The 18,053-nt window shown below is 43.7% G+C and overlaps 2 protein-coding genes across 2 annotated transcripts in view; one reads left to right on the forward strand and one right to left on the reverse strand.

Moving 5' to 3' along the window:
• The window catches only part of LOC311492880 (uncharacterized protein), a gene marked incomplete at its 5' end in the record, with an annotated part of 263,852 nt that overhangs the window by 127,372 nt on the left and 118,427 nt on the right, over positions 1–18,053 (forward strand). The gene's annotated exons all lie outside the window — the stretch shown is intronic.
• Positions 44–1,485, reverse strand: LOC311488396 (putative nuclease HARBI1; the record flags this gene model as incomplete). Its single annotated transcript, XM_084545056.1, has 2 exons — positions 44–501; positions 624–1,485. 2 exons carry the CDS (start codon positions 1,483–1,485, stop codon positions 44–46), a joined length of 1,320 nt encoding a protein of 439 aa, XP_084401182.1.

An 18,053-nucleotide genomic window follows, 5' to 3' on the forward strand; every position in this document is an offset into this window, starting at 1 on the left:
ATTGGCAAAATAAGTCACTTGTGCATTACAAGTTTACATCGCATCACTGTTCAAGTGTGCCACGAGAAACAATGTCATTCTGCCATGGCACAGAACCATGTGCTGACTGAAAGAAAGACTTGAGGTCATTTCTAACAGCCATGGCAGCTCTGGTGGATCGGGCTCTGCTCATCTGAGATGGAGGGATAGGGTCCAAAAGGTTGTCCCCGGTCACTTCTCTTCGCCACTCACCAGGCCTGAAAGACCCAGCACTTTCCGTGTCTGCAAAACTGGGTGGTATGTAGCGGCACTGTGGGCTGGCCACCTCATCTGTGTAGGCAAGGTAGTTGTGCAGCACCACACAAGCCTTCACCACATCCACAACTTTGTCAGGCCGAAACTCAATTGGTCTTCCAAGAATCCGCCAGCGTGCTGCTAGGATGCCAAAGGAGTTCTCAATGACCCGCCTGGCCCTGGAGTGGCGGTAATTGTAGATCTGCTTGTCTCTTGTCAGATTCACTCCTACATAGAAAACAATATTAAAAATTGTTACTCTTCAATCACGGTTTAACTAAATATCTAGTACAAATTAAATACGACTATTTAATTTTTAATTAAATACTACAACTGTATCTGCACAATACCTGGGAAGGGGCGCATCAGGTTGCAGTGTAGAGGGAAGGCAGCGTCGCCAACAACGACGTGTGGAATCGTGACCGTGGTCCCAGGAAGGCCAGCTGGTGGGGGCAGATTCAGCTTGTGGTCAAGCAGCATCGACCCAAATCTGCTTTCCTTAAAAACGCCACCATCGCTTTCACGTCCATAGGCTCCCACGTCCACCATTGTGAAGCGGTACCTGGCATCGCACAGTGCCATCAAAACAATGGAGTGAGCACCCTTGTAATTGAAGTAGTCGCTGCCTGCCCGTGGCGGTGCCTTGATGTTTACATGTTTTCCATCTACACACCCAACACAGTTCGGGAAGTTCCAGAGTCTCCAGAAATCACCTGCTATGTTTTCCCACTGGTTTGTTGAAGGGCAGGGCAGAAATTCTGGCTGCAGAACTGTCCACAACGCTTTGCACACCTCCGACACAATGGACGACACAGTGCTGGAAGCTAGCTTGTAGCTTGCGGCTACAGCCTGTTGGCTTGAACCTGAAGCTAAAACTCGAAGCGTCACTGAAAGTCTTTGTGCTACATCAACAGGCATACTGTGTGTCGTCTGATGGTGGATGAGAGGTTGCAGACGACGAACAAGATCATCAAATCGACTTGTAGACATCCTGAAATACCTGAAGTGCATCTCATCGTCCAGGTCCTTCAGTGGTCGAACAAGTGTGGCAAATTCTCCTGTCCTTTGCCTTGACTCGTTCAAAGGGCGTACAGACCACCTCCTCACACGTCTTCTCTTTCGTTTAGTTTTAAGCATTTCCACGAGAAGCATTTGTTCTTCAATATCGATCAGCTCCAGCTCCAAAAGTGTCCTCTCTCGCTCAGTCGCCATTGTTCACTGTGCTGTTCACTCTGCCGCAACCATAGAAAAAAGCCGGAACCGGAAATGAAACACTCCACGCACGAATTCAGGAGATTTCGCGACTCAGCGCCCCCTAGCGTTGTGGCTGTAAATTACCACGCACTGCAAAGAAACCGACGCACAAGCATAAATGCCAAGTGACGGCGATCATGTTCGCCGAAGCTTCGCAGACAAATCGGCGCAGAACCCTAAATCAAGCTTTAGGTTTGTCTGACCACCTGAGGGGCGTGGCTCCTATAAGCTACCAAACGATCTATTTAGTCTGTGGGTGCATCCGAATAGTCAGTCCATACTAACGTCGGTTAGAACGTACTACTCAACCGTCAATTTAGTACGTTATTTATGTATGTGAGCGAGTAGTAGGCTACAATTCGGACGTACTGGGCAGCCATCTTGCCTGTCCTTAGACCCCGGATGTTTACATGTGACGCCGACAAATATGACGCACACCGGCGGATGCCGCGAAATTTTAAAGCCACCTCGGAGAAGTATTTTCGAAGCAACCAACATTTTAAACTCAACATTTATCCCAATATACATACATTTATAAACTTCTTTTGTCGTAGCTGTAGCTGTCACAACGGTCTCAGCCATTTTGTCTGATTTGATTTTCCTGGCGGCTCGTCGTCTCAGTGTTGCCAACTCCTCAGTAAGGAAAGTAGCTATTGGCTGTCCTAAAAGTCGCTAGAAGTCGCTAAATGACGTCATCAGCTAAGTTGCATAATGTGCCATTTGGATGTAATTGTGATGGACGCTGTGTTTGGATATGTTTAGAACTACAAATGAACATTCTTTTGGTGATTCTTGGTTGTTTTTTTTGTTTTTTGTTTTTATTTTGCCATTGAAATAGGCCATCACCTCTCAAAATAATTTCATGACTAATGCTTTGCTTAGCCACAAAAAAATTAATTTTGTCCTGTATTATTAACGCTACTCCTTTTTCCGGGCTTGGTATTGGCAAACCGATTCTAAAGAGACACTCTGGCAGAGTTACTTAAGTTTTTTTTAGTTTTAGTTTTCTTAAGTTTGGTTTAGTTTCTAACCTTATGCTCCACTTAGGAGCCTACAACAAGTCACAGTAAAACATGATCATTTTTTTTTGCCATAACTAGAACATTTTAAACAGTTTTTGTATAAACGGTTTTAACTTGACAAAATTAACAATCTAAATGGATTATTATTTTATTATCTATTTTAGTGTGACAGGCAAGAAACATTTACATCCCGCTCTGTAAACCAGGGCGCGATCAGCGGCAGCTTTGCGCATGCGCCATTCGTTTGCAGTCTGGACGTGGAGTGCCGTGGGTCTCCTCTCTACTCTGATTGCTGCTGCGTGGGGCTACTGTGAGACTGACCGCCTGTGAGTGCTTTGGGACGGGAGAGGTGCTCACGGCAGCACCCGCTGCTTGTTGAGGACAGTAAATGAAAACTAATATGCGCTTTCACATCAGAGTCTCCAGAACCAGAAAAGTCTCCAATAACACCAGAAAAAGTCGCTAGATTTGTCGCTAGTCGCTTTTGACAAAAAAAAGTCGCCAAGAGGATTTGAAAGTCGCTAGATTTAGCGAGAAAGTCGCCAAGTTGGCAACACTGCGTCTTCTTCTACGCTTAGCGGGCTCTTGCTCAATTATGGGATAGCGTAGTGAGCTACCGTTGTATACTGTGGAGGTAGTAGGCCATCCGGGTATTTTTCGCATACTAGTCGATGTCTACTAAGAATTCGGACGTACTACTACTGTGGCGTACTGCGTCTCGCCTACTGAACAGTACGTTAGTATGGGTATTCGGATGCACCCTGTCACTCAGCACCAACATATTCAAGTCATTAGCAACAGCCCTAACTTTTACTGTTGTTGTTATTGTTCAGTAGGAGTTTACTAGCTGACGTTTCTTTTGGTTTGTGCATATGTGTTGATGCTAAAGCCAAACTTTAAGACTAATACTGCCTAAGATTGTTCCTACCTCATCTTCTCATTTAAATGCAATTTCTTTTCTTTATTTTTTAAACCAAATGATAGCTTTGTGACACAGTAGTTTGACATTAGAGAACGATGTGTTCTCTCATTTATTGTTGTCTTTCCAGTCTTTGGTGGGGGGTGCTCAGCACCCCTAAAGCTCTGACCCTAGAATCTCCCCTGAATCATAATAAAACCATCAAGAGAAATAAAATTGGAATTAAAATTTAAAATTTAAAATCACCCACCCACAACAAAGTAATCATACAACAATGATAAAACAAAATTATAAAACAAAATTAAGAAAAGGCCAATCGATAAAAGTGAGTTTTACGAAGAGATTTAAAAGAAGCCACTGAGCTTGCCGGGCAGGGAGTTCCACAGCTGTGGAGCATGGACAGCAAAGGCCCGGTCTCCTTTAGTGACAAGACGGGACCTCGGGACCGTAAGCAGGGCTGCGCCGGCGGATCTCAGGCAGCGGTCAGGCTCGTATGATAAAAGCAGGTCACGGATGTAGGCAAGAGCCTGACCATGCAGGGCTTTAAAAACACGTAGTAAAATCTTAAAATCAATTCTAAAACTCACGGGCAGCCAGTGGAGAGTGGTGAGGGTTGGGGAAATGTGGTCACTTCTCTTAGTGCCCGTAAAAGCCTGGCAGCTGCATTTTGAATGAGTTGCAGTCTTCGCATCTTTCCCTTGCTGATCCCAGCGTACAGAGCATTGCAGTAGTCAAGTCGTGACGATATAAAAGCATGGACAACCTTCTCCAAGTCAAAACAGAGGAAAGCACGGATTATTGCTAGCTGTCTCAGCTGCCCAAAACAGGATTGTACAACCTTGGTTACCTGTGAGTCAAATGAAAGCTCTGAGTCGAAAATGACACCAAGGTTGCGAGCCTCGTTCTGAAGACAGAGGGTATATCAGGACTGTGGATTGTACACCCACAACGGCCGCGCCGACACCCACGCTGGTCACGCCAAACAGGCCACAGTCACAAAAAGGAAGCGGAAGAAAGAGGAGGGGACAGGTCAGGTATATCTGCACCTCTATATATAAGGGCGCATTGTGCCGCACCTCAATGAATACGCTCTGCGCGTTGGTATAGCGCCAAATAGTGGCAAGGAGGGAGACAACCTGTCACACATGCATTTCATTTGCTGAAGACAAAACTGAAGGAAAATGCACCAAGAGCAAGCAGGAACTGAAGACAGTTGCAGTAGAGGCCTGGTAGAGCATCACCAGGGATGAAACCCAGCCTCTGGTGATGTCTATGCGTTCCACACTTCAGGCTGTAATTGACTGCAAAGGATTTTTAACCAAGTATTAAAAAGTGAAAGTTTGATTTATGATTGTTAAATTGTCCCATTACTTTTGGTCCCTTAAAAAGTGGGAGGTACATATACAAACTGTTGTAATTCCTACACCGTTCACCTGATTTGGATGTAATTACCCTCAATTTAAAGCTGAAAGTCTGCAGTTAAAGCACATCTTGTTAGTTTCATTTCAAATCCATTGTGGTGGTGTATAGAGCCAAAAAAGATTAGAATTGTGTCGATGTCCCAATATTTATGGACCTGACTGTATGTCACAGTTAAACTGAACACTGAACATCATGTTATTTAGAGAGAAAAGAAAGACTTTAAGGGAGCTTTGAACTGATTAAGACTGAAATTAAAAGGTCATGTAGTGATCCAAGGTCAGAAAGGAACCTGAAGAGGAGCATAGATGTAGAAAACCATCAGGTCAAAGCCAGACTCTGAATATATAGAAGAGTCAATGTCCTCAGTTCCTCTGAAGTCACGTCATTTAGTAGAAAGGCTGCAGCACAACAGACGCATGCGCACTCTCCTCTCTGGACATGTTTGATTTCTGCTAGAGACGTCATGTGACAGAATCCTGGAACATGTTTCCTCCTTCATACAGTGTTGGAGTCATAGAAAAAGTCATAGAAACAATCAATCTTCACAAATAAATCTTTCATTCCTTTTTAATAGTAATCCAGAATTCTTCAAACATCTCATTTCAAACTTCTTTCTGTTAAACAGAAACTCTACAAAGTCTTCAAAATGTTCTCAGTGGCAGACGAGAAGATCTACCAGTGACCCAAAGTGTCCTGAGAAGTCTTGGAGGTTTTATTCATTTCAATTCTAGTTTTTTTTATCTTTTTTTCTGTAATTTTTGTAAAAATCTAATGTGATATATGTAAAGTTCAGACAGATTCCCTTCTTTTTCATCTTCTTCTTCATCTTCTTCTTCTTCTTCTTGTGTGAGAGGAGTGTGAGAGGGAAGAGGAAGAGTGTGATTGGGAACTTTTGGTTCTGTTTTCTTTATTTACTATCTTTTTCACTTTGGTGTTTTGTTAAATATTTGTGTTTGTTAGTTTAGTATTAGTTTAGTGAGTTTGGGGTTTGGTTTTTAGGTGTTTTTTGCGGCTAAACGCCGTCTAATCGGCGGATGAGGCCAGGTGGGCCCATCATGGCAGCCTCCAGTCTCTCTTCCTTATCCAGGAAGCATGGGATCAGACTGGCTCCTGGTTCGCCCTGCACGGTGGAGGACGTGGCCCTGGCCGTGGGGGAGAGGATCGGCCACGGCTCGGTAAAGTCGGCTGCCCGAATGAACCGAGCCGTGGTCTTGTTCCTGGAGAAAGTTGAGCAGGTGAGGTTGCTGGTGGAGGAGGGGCTGACGGTGAACGGGCTGTTTGAAGCGGTGCAGCCGCTCACACAACCTGCAGCCCGGATCATCCTGTCCAACGTGCCCCCCTTCATCAGCGACGACTTTCTCATCAGAGAGTTGTCCCGACACGGCAAAGTAGTGTCCCCCATCAGAAAGCTGCCCTCTGGATGTAAGTCTCCGCTGCTTCGCCATGTGGTGTCGCATCGGAGACAAGTATACATGATATTAAACAACAAGGCGGAAGAGTTTAATTATCGTTTCATCGTGAAAGTGGATGAATACGATTATACTCTGTTTGCTACATCGGGGGAACTAAAATGCTTTGTCTGTGGCGAAGAGGGACACCTAGCCAGGGCTTGTCCAAGCCGGGCCGAGTCGGCCCCGCCGGGACCGTCCAGAGCTGCGGCGCCGGTGGCAGCGGCGGCCGCGGAGCCGACGTTGGGAGAGAGACCCGTACCCGCTCCGAGACGGAGGAGCTCCGGGGATGTGGGGCGAACCAGCGGATCGGATGGGGAAGAGAGAACAGAAAAACAAGGAGATGGAGCTGTAGAGATGGAGTCAGGTCAGGTAAGGGAGACAGGTGAGGTAGAGGAGACAGGTGAGGTGCGGGAAATGGGTGAGGTGAGGGAAATGGGTAGGGTGACCAGATCCCAATTCACCAGATGTGGGACAAAGACTACGTTTGTGTGGGACAATGTGGGACAATGTGGGATGGCCTGCAAATAAAAACTTAACAAATATATATATATATATATATATATATATATATATTTAAATGCAACTTCCCCAAGTTCTCTCATGTGAGAAAACATAGTAAGCATGGAGCTGTCATACTATTTCACAGTGCCTCTCAAGTTAACACATCTGACTGTGTACAATCAAACCGAACAGACAGTCAAGGCTACAATTGTTCTTTCAAGTATTGTAGTTTAATGTGCCTTTTCTCCAACAACAGAGAGCAACAACATAACCCCAGCACAACTCCAAACACCACATTAAAGTGTTTGCTCGAGTAGAACAATATACTGAACCACATATTCAAGTAGAACATGCACTGGATTAGGCTACATGGAGGACATAGCCTGTTTATCAAAACAAAACAAAACAAAACTCACTCAGCTTAGAATCACATAGACAAAAGAAATGCATTTGGAAATGATATGCACTTACCGGGCAATGTCAACTAAAGTCACTACAAAATAATAAATAAAATAAATAAAACCACAAATACAAATCAAAACTGGTCAGGAGAAACAAAAACTTATATTAAATAAAATAATATTTTTTCAGTTTTGTCCATCATAGTAACACAATCAATGCTCTTCCAGCACCAAGGACAGCACCTGGCTGATTCAGTTCTCTCCATCACAGCAACAATTTCAGGCAGGCCGGGCCCACACGGACAATGCACTTTCAGCACCACAGAAAGCACCTGCCGGTGAAACACAAGAATAGAGCACTGTCTTAAAATCTAACACCACACTGGCTCCGTGCTCACAATATGCTAATCTATATCTTAGACAATGATCTTACCTTAGATGTTCTTGGCTTTGTACTTTTTGCTTGAGCGTGTAGCTTCTAATAAGGCCTTCTGCTTAAGTGCATAGCTGTAGAATTCCTTGCAACTGTATTCAAAGTTGGTCTTGACTTGAATTTCACTCTTGATAAGCTCCACAGAGCAACGGTTCCTCTGATCAGTCCAGGCTGCAGTCATGAGGGAAAACACTCTCTCTACAGAAGCATTGGTTATGGGGATGCTGAAGAGAAAGGATGCAACAGCAGTCAGATTTGGTGTCTTTGTGCTTTTAAGCAAGATCGACCACTTCTCCACAACAGGAGCTCTTCTCTCCACAATTTCCTGCTGGCGTGGCAGAGTCACACAGTACTCCTCATACAGTTCATCCATGTCCAGTTTCCCCCCTATCTGTAGGGCCTCCACGGCATCACTGAGCTGGGAGAATGTGAAGCTGCTCTTCAGCGCCAAGCATGCAACATTCTTCTGGTAGTTGTTGTCTGTGAAGTCATACCATTTTTCCAGGTAGTTGAGTGCAGTCTTGTAGAAGTTGGAAAAATCATGTTTGATTGTTGCTGCCTTTTGGTCAGGAAACTGCTGGACAATAGCACTGGTCTCCATTCCAAAGAAGGAATCAATTTGTCGCTGTTGGAGCTTTGTCTTGAGAGTGAGCATTATGTCATATAGCTCGCAGATGGTCCCATCCTGTCCCTCCAACAGAAGCACAACATCATGGAAGATCTTCAGTATGTTATTGAGGAAAGCCAGGTAGGCCTGTAGCTCAAGGGGTTGCCCCTCACCATCCTGATCTGTTTTCAACAGCTGCCACAGTGCTTTTGGGCACTTACTTTCTCCCAGTGACAAGAAGTAGCTCTTGATAGCTGCCCAGCTGTCATGCAGCCTCTGGACGGCAGGCCACAGACTCAACCATCTTGTGGGTACATGTCTCCGTACAACATGATAATCTTCCTCCACAAAGGCAAACACTGCTTTCAATTCCTCTGTGCGCTGTGCAGACACTGAAAAGTGACTGAATATTTTGTTCACTACAGAGTCAATGTCAATGTTCAGCATGTCTCCAGCATGCTTTGCACAGTTGTGTACTATGTGGGCCATACAGTTTGCCTTGATGATGCCACTGTTGTCTGCCTTTAGCTTCTGGAAAACAGAATTGTTTTTCCCGTAGTTTACACTAGCATTATCAGCAGTATAAGCTGAAATCATGTCCAGTTGTAGGCCATTATCCTCTAACTTGCTTGTAATCTGGCGGTGTATGGTAGCAGCTGACTCATGGCTATCCTCATAAAAGTCAAGGATCTTGCTTTTCAAACCCAGCTCTGGTGTCCAATATCTCAAAGACAGGGGAAAGAGTTTTGTAGTGCCATGATTAGATGCATCTGAAGCCACTGAAAAAAATGGCGTGTGGACTTTTTTATCACTTGGGAGCTCTTGAACCACTGGCGCTTTTAATTCTCTCAAACAACTCTCCACAGAGGCAGGTGCAAGCACATCTGTAACTATGGATGCTGCCTTTGTACGACCACATGACATTTTCTTTGCAATCTCAGAGTCTGGAAACATGGTCGATGTTAGCTTATTACCACAGTCTTCTGACCTGTATGATAGGGAGTGTTTCACAGTGTGGTAAACGCTAGTTAGTTCAGCTGCTGTTACCTTATCTGCGTTTTCTTGTTTAGGTTTTAGCAGGAATGCATGCATAGACTGGGAAGCCTCCTTTTGAGCAACGCGTTTTCTGTGAGTCTCGCATTGTCTGTGTCGTTTTACGTCATATTCACCTCCGTGTGAAATGGAAAAATGACTGGAGCAAACTTCACAGGAAACTTTACCAGCCTCTCCTTGCACTGGTTTCACCCAGGGATAGATCGTTTCCCAGTCTTTGTTGTAGCTGCATTTTCTCTTGTTAGCCGTACGGGTTGTGCTTCCCTCCATTGTCTGTCGCTGCATGCCGTTCTGATCTGATTTGCATTGTTTGTTGTTGGTGGGCGTGCCCTTAACCTGCGTCCGCGTCCCAGTTTGATTGACATGATCAAACAGCCCGCCCCGACCCCTGATGACAGCCCTCACTGCTTTCTCCAAACAGCTATTTGATAAATGCCAGATTATAAAACACGCATTTAAAAAAACTAGAGTCTGACTGTCAATAACAATGCGGGACAACGTCTCAATTTGCGGGACGTGTGAAAAGTAATGAAAATGCGGGACTGTCCCGCACAAAGCGGGACATCTGGTCACCCTAAGAGAGACAGGTGAGGGGAGAGAGACAGGTGAGGTACAGGAGACAGGTGAAGTTGGAGGAAAAGAAAATGCAGAGATAGAGGAGATGATGGAGGATGAGCGTGTGTGTGAAACACTGGGTGGTGCGACTGTAAAGGCTGGTGAAGAGTGTGCTGGTGTGGGTGAGGCATCAGGCTGGACACCTGCTGCCTCACAGAGGCGTAGCAAACGTAAAAAGGTAGTGCAGGTGGAGGAAGGGAGGAAGGCTGGCAGACTGGAGGTGGAAGCGGCTGCTGGAGAAAGCAGCGACTGTGAAGCCTCCATGTCGGACAGCAGTGAGCTCTCTCTCTCTCTCACAGACAAAACTTTGCCAAATCAAAAAAAAACCAAGAAAGTGATTTCTACCCAGCGGAAATGTTCAAAAACTTCCTCCAAAAAACAAAAGGTGTAAAAAAAGTTAATATTGATCTGCATTTTCCTGATAAGCTCAACTTCTTTTTATCTGCAAGACACGTTATAAAGCACAGAGCTTCATCAGATCTGACTGACCAAGAGATTTTTAGACTAAAGAAACATCTGAGTAATGTCAGAAAACAAATTAATCTGTAATTATGATGAAGTGGTCTGTGCTTTTATTTATTAACTTTTGTGTTTTTATTTCTTTTATTTTTGATATGGATGTTTTTAAGATAGGAACGCTGAACGTAAATGGAGCAAGAGACATGAGGAAAAGGGCACTGGTGTTGGACACAGCTAGGACAAAAAGGATTTATGTTTTATTTTTGCAAGAGGTTCATAGTGACCAGAGGAATGAGGGGGACTGGGATAAAGAGTGGGAGGGACAGGTGGTTTTAAGCCACAACACCACGCTGAGTGGTGGGGTAGGCATCCTCCTCTCCAGGAGGTTTACTCCATCCTCTCTGGAGGTGGAGCAGGTGGTGGAGGGGAGGTGCCTCCTAGTGAAAGCTAAATTTGACCTTTTTACTCTGGTTTTTATCAATATTTATGCGCCAAATAAGGGAACAGAGAGGAAGAGCTTTTTAGAACTTATAAATACAAGACTGAACTGCTGCAATAAGGAGGACTATGTAATTTTAGGGGGGGATTTTAATTGCACGGAAAAATAATTTTTAGACAGAAACCATGCAGAGCCACATCCAGCTTCCCAGCACGCTCTGAAGCGACTGGTCTACTCCCACGGCCTGGTGGATGTGTGGAGGAGGATGCATGCAGACTGTCGTCAGTACACCTGGTCCCACCTAACAGAAGATAGGATCTCATTCGCAAGGCTAGACAGGTTTTATTGTTTTAAGCATCATTTTAACGTTTTTAAAGATTGTCGTATTGTACCCTCTGGTTTTAGTGATCACTCTGTAGTTTTATGTGATCTATACTTTAAAAATGTTGTACCGAGGAGTGCATACTGGCATTTTAACTCTGTTTTGGTTTTAAATAAAGGTTTTAAAGAGATTTTTAGTCATTTTTGGATTAATTTTAGAGAAAGAAAAAATGAATTTACTAGCCTTAGACAGTGGTGGGACCATGGAAAAGTGCAAATAAAACTTCTTTGTCAACAGTACACTCTCAATGTCACTCAGTACACGCAGGGATCAATCAAGGACCTGGAGAGTGAAATAGTGGAGTTAGAAGCACTTGGCTACTCCACAGGAAATCGAGAACATATTGAAGTCCTCAACTCCAAAAAGATGGCCCTTGCCACCCTTCTAGATACCAGGGTACAGGGGGCATTGGTCCGGTCCCGGGTTCAGAATATTAATGAGATGGATGCTCCCTCTGGTTTCTTCTTCGGCCTGGAGAAGAAACGTGGCCAAAGTAGACAAATCCACGCACTAATGTCAGAGACGGGCCAGGAGCTTACGGACCCAGCCCAAATCAGGAGGAGAGCGGTGGCCTTCTTCTCTGCCCTCTACTCTGCAGAGTATGAGGAAAAACAAGAACTGGAGGAGGAGTTCTGCAAAGAACTTCCTCAGGTGTCGGCTGACACCAACACCCAGCTGAGCCGACCGCTCCGGCTGGAGGAGCTCACGGCCGCCCTGCAAGGCATGCACGGAAGGAAGTCTCCTGGCATCGATGGCCTCACTGTTGAGTTCTTTAAGGAATACTGGGACATTCTGGGTCCGGACCTGCTCCTGGTCCTAAATGAGAGCTTGGCCGTTGGTTCTCTCCCTCTCTCCTGCCGCAGAGCCGTCCTGGCTCTGCTACCAAAGAAGGGAAACCTGCAGGAGGTGAAGAACTGGCGGCCTGTGTCTCTGCTGTGCGTGGACTACAAGATCCTGTCCAAGACTTTGGCTTCCAGGCTGAAGGGGGCCATGGAGCAGGTCATCCACCGGGACCAGACCTACTGTGTGCCTGGCAGGTCCATGGTAGACAACGTCTACCTGGTTGGTGACGTTTTGGAGCTCTCCAGCTCATTGGACAGTGGCACTGGTCTGATTTCACTGGACCAGGAAAAGGCTTTTGACCGGGTTGAACACAACTTCCTCTGGAACGTGATGAAGAGGTTTGGGTTCAGCTCCGGTTTCATCGCCATGATCCGTGCGTTGTACAGTGACATTGAGAGTCTACTGAAGTTTAACGGCAGTCTGTGTGCTCCTTTCAGGGTGCAGAGGGGAGTCTGGCAGGGCTGTGCCTTGTCCGGGATGCTCTATGCACTCTCCCTAGAACCCCTCCTCGCTAAGATACGTTTTAATATTAAAGGACTGATTCTACCCACTTTTAACAGCAACATTGTTTTATCTGCATATGCAGATGATGTCATCATTTTAATTAAAAATCAAGATGATGTTGACATTTTAAACATTTTAACCGAAAAATATAAAACCTTGTCCTCAGTCAAAGTTAACTGGAACAAAAGCGAGGCATTTGCTTTTGGGAATTGGCCCAGTGGCCTCCCAGCCCTCCCCCAGAACCTGGCCTGGAAGACTCAGGGATTAAAATACCTTGGGGTCTTCCTGGGAAGCAAGGCCATGGAAAGTAAAAACTGGGATGGGATTGAGGACAAGGTTGTGGGTAGAATCAAGAAGTGGAAATGGCTACTGCCTCAGATGTCATATAGAGGCAGAGTCCTGGTTTTAAATAATTTGATAGCATCGCTCCTGTGCTTTTAGGCTGCAGTTCCTGCAGAAGTTCTTAGCTGGTCCAGCAGACTTGGTGTGGAGGGGTGTGGCCAGTCGTATCTTCAGAGAGGTGAGTCATCTGGGACTGGATACTGCTCTGTTTTTAACTGATTTTAATTCTTTAAATTTAAGTGGGGTGCCTCCTTTTTATAAAAGTGTCTTTAAAGTATTGTCTCTTTTTAAAAGCAGCAGACAAACAAGAAGCTCCAACTCTCTGTTCTGGCTTTTAAAAGAACCTCTGGTCCATGGAGGGAGGCTGGATGTGTCCAGTGGAGCCACGCCTGGGCTCACGGCAACTCTGCTCCGGACCGGAGTCCTGGACCTGGAGCGTCTGGTCCACTTAGCGGGACCAGACCTATCAAACATCCAAGCCGTGAGGTGTGTCCTGGGTCTCCGGTCCAGCAGAATAGTTCAGAGGCTGACACAACTCTGGAAGAATAAGCTGACGGTGAGAGAGAGGATGCTCCTGATCAAGTTTGGATCGGGAGCAGTGCCAGACCCCACAGACCCTTTCCCAGGGGTGTGGATAAGCCCCCGGTCTGACCAAGGAGCATCGATGAAGAGAGAGAACACAGTGAACCTGAACAGTGTGGACAAAAAACTCCTTTACAAAATATGTGTGAAAGCCCTCAACGAAAGGACCTTGAGTTCCAGGCCAATCTGTGCGTGGGGAGACAGATTTGGAGGTGCTGTGCCAAACTGGAGGACACTCTACAGCAAACCTTTAAAGAAGAAAACTGGAGACCTACAGTGGCGAATCCTCCATGGAGCTATTGCATCATATTCTTTTATCTCAATCATCAATCCTTCTGTGTCCAACCAGTGCCCTTTCTGTGGTTTAAAGGAAACAATGTTCCACATTTTTAATGAATGTCAAAGGCTCACAGCGTTTTTTATTCTTTTAATGGAGGTTTTTGTTTTATTTAATGTAGTTTTTACCGCCACCCTATTTATTTATGGAACAAGCCACGGGAAGAAAGACAAAAAAATGTGGCAGCTTTTAAACTTCATTATTGGAGAAGCGAAAATGGCCATATATATATAGAGAAAAAACAAAATAGAAGGCCTGTCAAATAGTGATGCAGCTTCAGTGTGGCGCTGTAACCTGCGCTGCAGACTGAGGCTAGAATTCAACTTTTATAAATCAATGAAGGACATCAAAAGCTTCCGAGAAGTATGGTGTTACAAAAATATCTTGTGTACTTGTTCTGATGACAAATTAATTTATGGAAATATGCTGAGAGATTGAGTGTTTTTTTTTCCTTTTCTTGATTTGATTTGATTTTGTTTGTTTGTTGTTTATTTATTTATTTATTTTTTCATACATATTATTTATGTACACATTAATATAAACCAGAATCATCTCAGTTTGTGAAATCTTGTCAAACTTTGAAATAAACGGTGGTTGTAAAAATCAAAAATCTTCTTCTTCTTCTTCTTCTTCTTCTTCAGTCTCCAGTAGAACATCTGGGTTCTGCTGGGTTCTTCCTGTTCTAATGTTTCTCTTAATGAAGCTGTATAATTAAAGGTGATATTCAGAGCAGTTGATTGACAGAGAGTCAGATCTCAGTGATGAGCAGCTTCAGTTCAGCTCTTTGTAAAGCTCTTAGTTGTGTTAGTGCTGAATGTCACTGAGTCTTTATTGATAATGATGCTTGTGTAGTTTTCTGAGCTGAATGTAGAAGCTGCTCCATCACAAACTGTCTGACCTGTTGAAGCAGTTGAAGCAGCTCTAATCTGATCTGGAATCAGTCCAACAAAGCTCAGGGAGCAGGAGTGGAGTCTGAACCAACCTCCTACATTCACTCTGACTTTCTCTGGGATTGACTGACTATAACTTGTGTGCCTCATCATTTGGTTTACTTGATTGTATATGTGTTGCTGCTGTCTGCCATATATCTATAAACATTATATATTGTATATTACACTTTAATGATTTTATTGTTCCTTTTATTGTCTTCATTTATGTCTCAGGGAGGGATAAAGGTAATTGTTATTTAACCATCTATGATGACAAGATGTTCTTCTAATAGTCAAACCTGTGGAACACTGCAGTCTGTGACATGTTGCTCTAATGTTGTTTAATCCTCAATAACAACAATAAAAGTCTTTCAGCTGAAACTGTGGATTCATGTTTTAGTTTCTTTCAGTTTCAGTTGGATGGACAAAAGAAGAGGAGGATCAGTGACTTAGTTTGATGAGAAGAAGATGAGGAAGATGATTTTCATGTCAGTGAAGACATCAACTAGCTGTCTGACTTGTGTTCCTCCTGCTGTGTTCATCTGTGGATCAGAGATTGTATTCCTAAAGATTCTTGGCGCTAAGAGTTGCTCCTAGTGGCCAAATTCTAAGAAAATGCTTAGAATCATGACGTTTTCTAAGAATTTCAATAAATCACAGAAACTGATGAAATTATGGAAAAATATGAAAAATGACCAGCTTGGTAAATGAATGGAAGCAAATAAATAGAACTATCAGCATGTGAATACTGTGCAAGTGGATAGATAGATGGATAGATAGACAACTTTACTGATCCCTTTGGGAGGTGCCCGCAGGGAAATTGACAAAGTGAGCCTGAGTGTAATCACACATTTTATAGGATAATTTTTAAAGTATAGCGTACTATTTATTTATTTTTATGTCAAATATTATTTATAATTCCACAGTCTTCATAGAGATTAGATTCTATTATTAAGTCTATTGATTTCATGGTCCATTATCACCAAAAGTGTAATTTTATCTAGCTTTTAGGATCAACCAATCACAACGGGGTCAACCACACCTCCTCACTAAGAGAAGAGTTTCTGTCCATTCCTTGCTCAGAGTTCTCTGAGAATTTTCTGGAATCACTGCTAAGATAAGACTCCTAGCTAGGAATGCTTAGGCTAAGTTGGGAGCTCTCTGAGAGAGTTCCAGGAATCTGGAGGAATACAGGCCCTGGTCCTGACTGGAGATCTGGGACTGGGTCTTTCTCTGAGAGGAAACGTCTTGGAGCTTCACTTCCTCCTCCTGATCCATAAATCTGAATCAGCTCACGATAGAAGACATAGGTGGTGGATTGAAAGTTCTTACGTGAAGACAACAGACAAGAACTCCATTCCTATGTAGTCTGAGTGGAGTCATTGTAACAGAGAGACAACAGCACCACCGTCAGGTCAAAGTGGAACACTGCAGTCTGTGACTTTCATCCTGCACAACTTCACTTGATATCTGACCTCTACACACTTTAGACATACAGTACATGTTCAGACGACTTGACAAAGGACAAAGGAAAAGGCAGGAATATATCCCTTATATTGTGTTATCGTCAAATTTGACCCGTTTACCAGTTAAAATATGTAAAAAGTACACTTTCCTTGTTTTTATTGGAACAAGGCTTCATTATATCCTCAGGAACAGCTATCTTAACACAACAACATTTTTTTTTTCACCATTTTAGTAAATTCTAAAAGCCTCTTAAAGAAAAAGTGACATCTGTGGTGTTACGCCAAGAATATTGGTAGCTGCACGCATCCATGCATCATAAAAAAAGTTTTAGGTTGCTGTGCTGATCAAATTTGGCTCAATTTACACTCTCCCCACCCGACCACCACCCTACCACACACCCCCTACCGAACCCAACAAAAGGTGACATTTCATCCCCTATTTCACAAACTGATAGTGAAGACAGAAACCAAAGTGACATTGAGGAAGAATGAGGATAATTTTGAGTATGATCATGAAGAAGAAGACAAATCTGATGAAGAGGAGGGATGACAGGTGCTCAAAGAGAGGTCTTCAAATAAAAAAAGGTGACATTTTATGGTCTTATGATACGTAAGGCAGAGCATCAACTGAGAACATCATCAGAATGACCACGGGGCCAACCAGATATGCTGTGTCACATGTTCAAGACATCAAGACAACGTATAAGCTATTTATACCACCGTATGTTGAGGACATCTCGCTTGAGATGAAACACACTGAAGGGAGAAGAGTGTTGTGCAACAGCTGGATTGGAAACGACAAACACAGCAGGGCCCGTATTCCTAAAGATTCTTAGCGCAAAGAGTTGCTCCTAGTGGCCAAATTCTTAGAAAATTCTTAGGCAGCAGAGATATTCTCCAAACACTAAATGACAATCAAGCTTGTTACAATCACAGCAACACCGGAAATTAAAGTCATCACAACACTGAGGTATTTAGCAACAGGAAAAATGCAACAATGCAACAGTGCAGCAGTGATGATTTGGAGCCAAATCTATGTCTCTAAAGACTTTTATTCTCATTGACCAGTTGAGCCAGAAACACTGTTCATCTGTCCAGTTGGGTTTTCTACTTCATTTCTAGGCCGGTTAGCAATCACAGAAACTGATGAAAGCTGAGCCACTTTACCCTCGTTAATACCAAATGGGTGAATTGCAAAAAGTTACCAGCGTGGTAAATGAATGGAAGCAGATAAATAGAACTATCAGCATGTGAATACTGTGGTAGTGGCCTGAGTGTAATCACACATTTTATAGGATAATTTTTAAAGTATAGCTACTATTTATTTATTTTTATGTAAAGTGTTATTTTTATAATTACACAGTATTCATTGAGATTAGATTCTGTTATTAAGTCTATTAATTTGACGTCCATTCTAGGCCAATTATCACCAAAAGTGTATTTTTATCTAGCTTTTAGGATCAACCAATCACACCTCTTGAAATGATGACTCATACCTAGCAACGGGGTCAACCACACCTCCTCACTAAGATAAGAGTTTCTGTCCATTCCTTGCTAAGAGTTCTCTGAGAATTTTCTGGAATCACTCCTAAACTAAGACTAGGAATTTTTAGGCTAAGATAGGAGCTCTCTGAGAGGATTCTAGGAATCTGAAGGAATACGGGCCTGGATGCTGACATGGGGCAGTTGCTTCTTTCTGGGGTGTATAGATCCTGTAATTAGACTACAGGCAGCTTATGGGATGCTGTGTCAGGCCGGAGTATTTCCGTGCTACCATGTCACTTCAGACATTTCATGTGTTGTCAAGAATTATCCACTT

Source organism: Chelon labrosus, assembly GCF_963514085.1.
Source record: "Chelon labrosus genome assembly, chromosome: 1".
NCBI classification, from domain to species: Eukaryota; Metazoa; Chordata; class Actinopteri; order Mugiliformes; family Mugilidae; genus Chelon; species Chelon labrosus.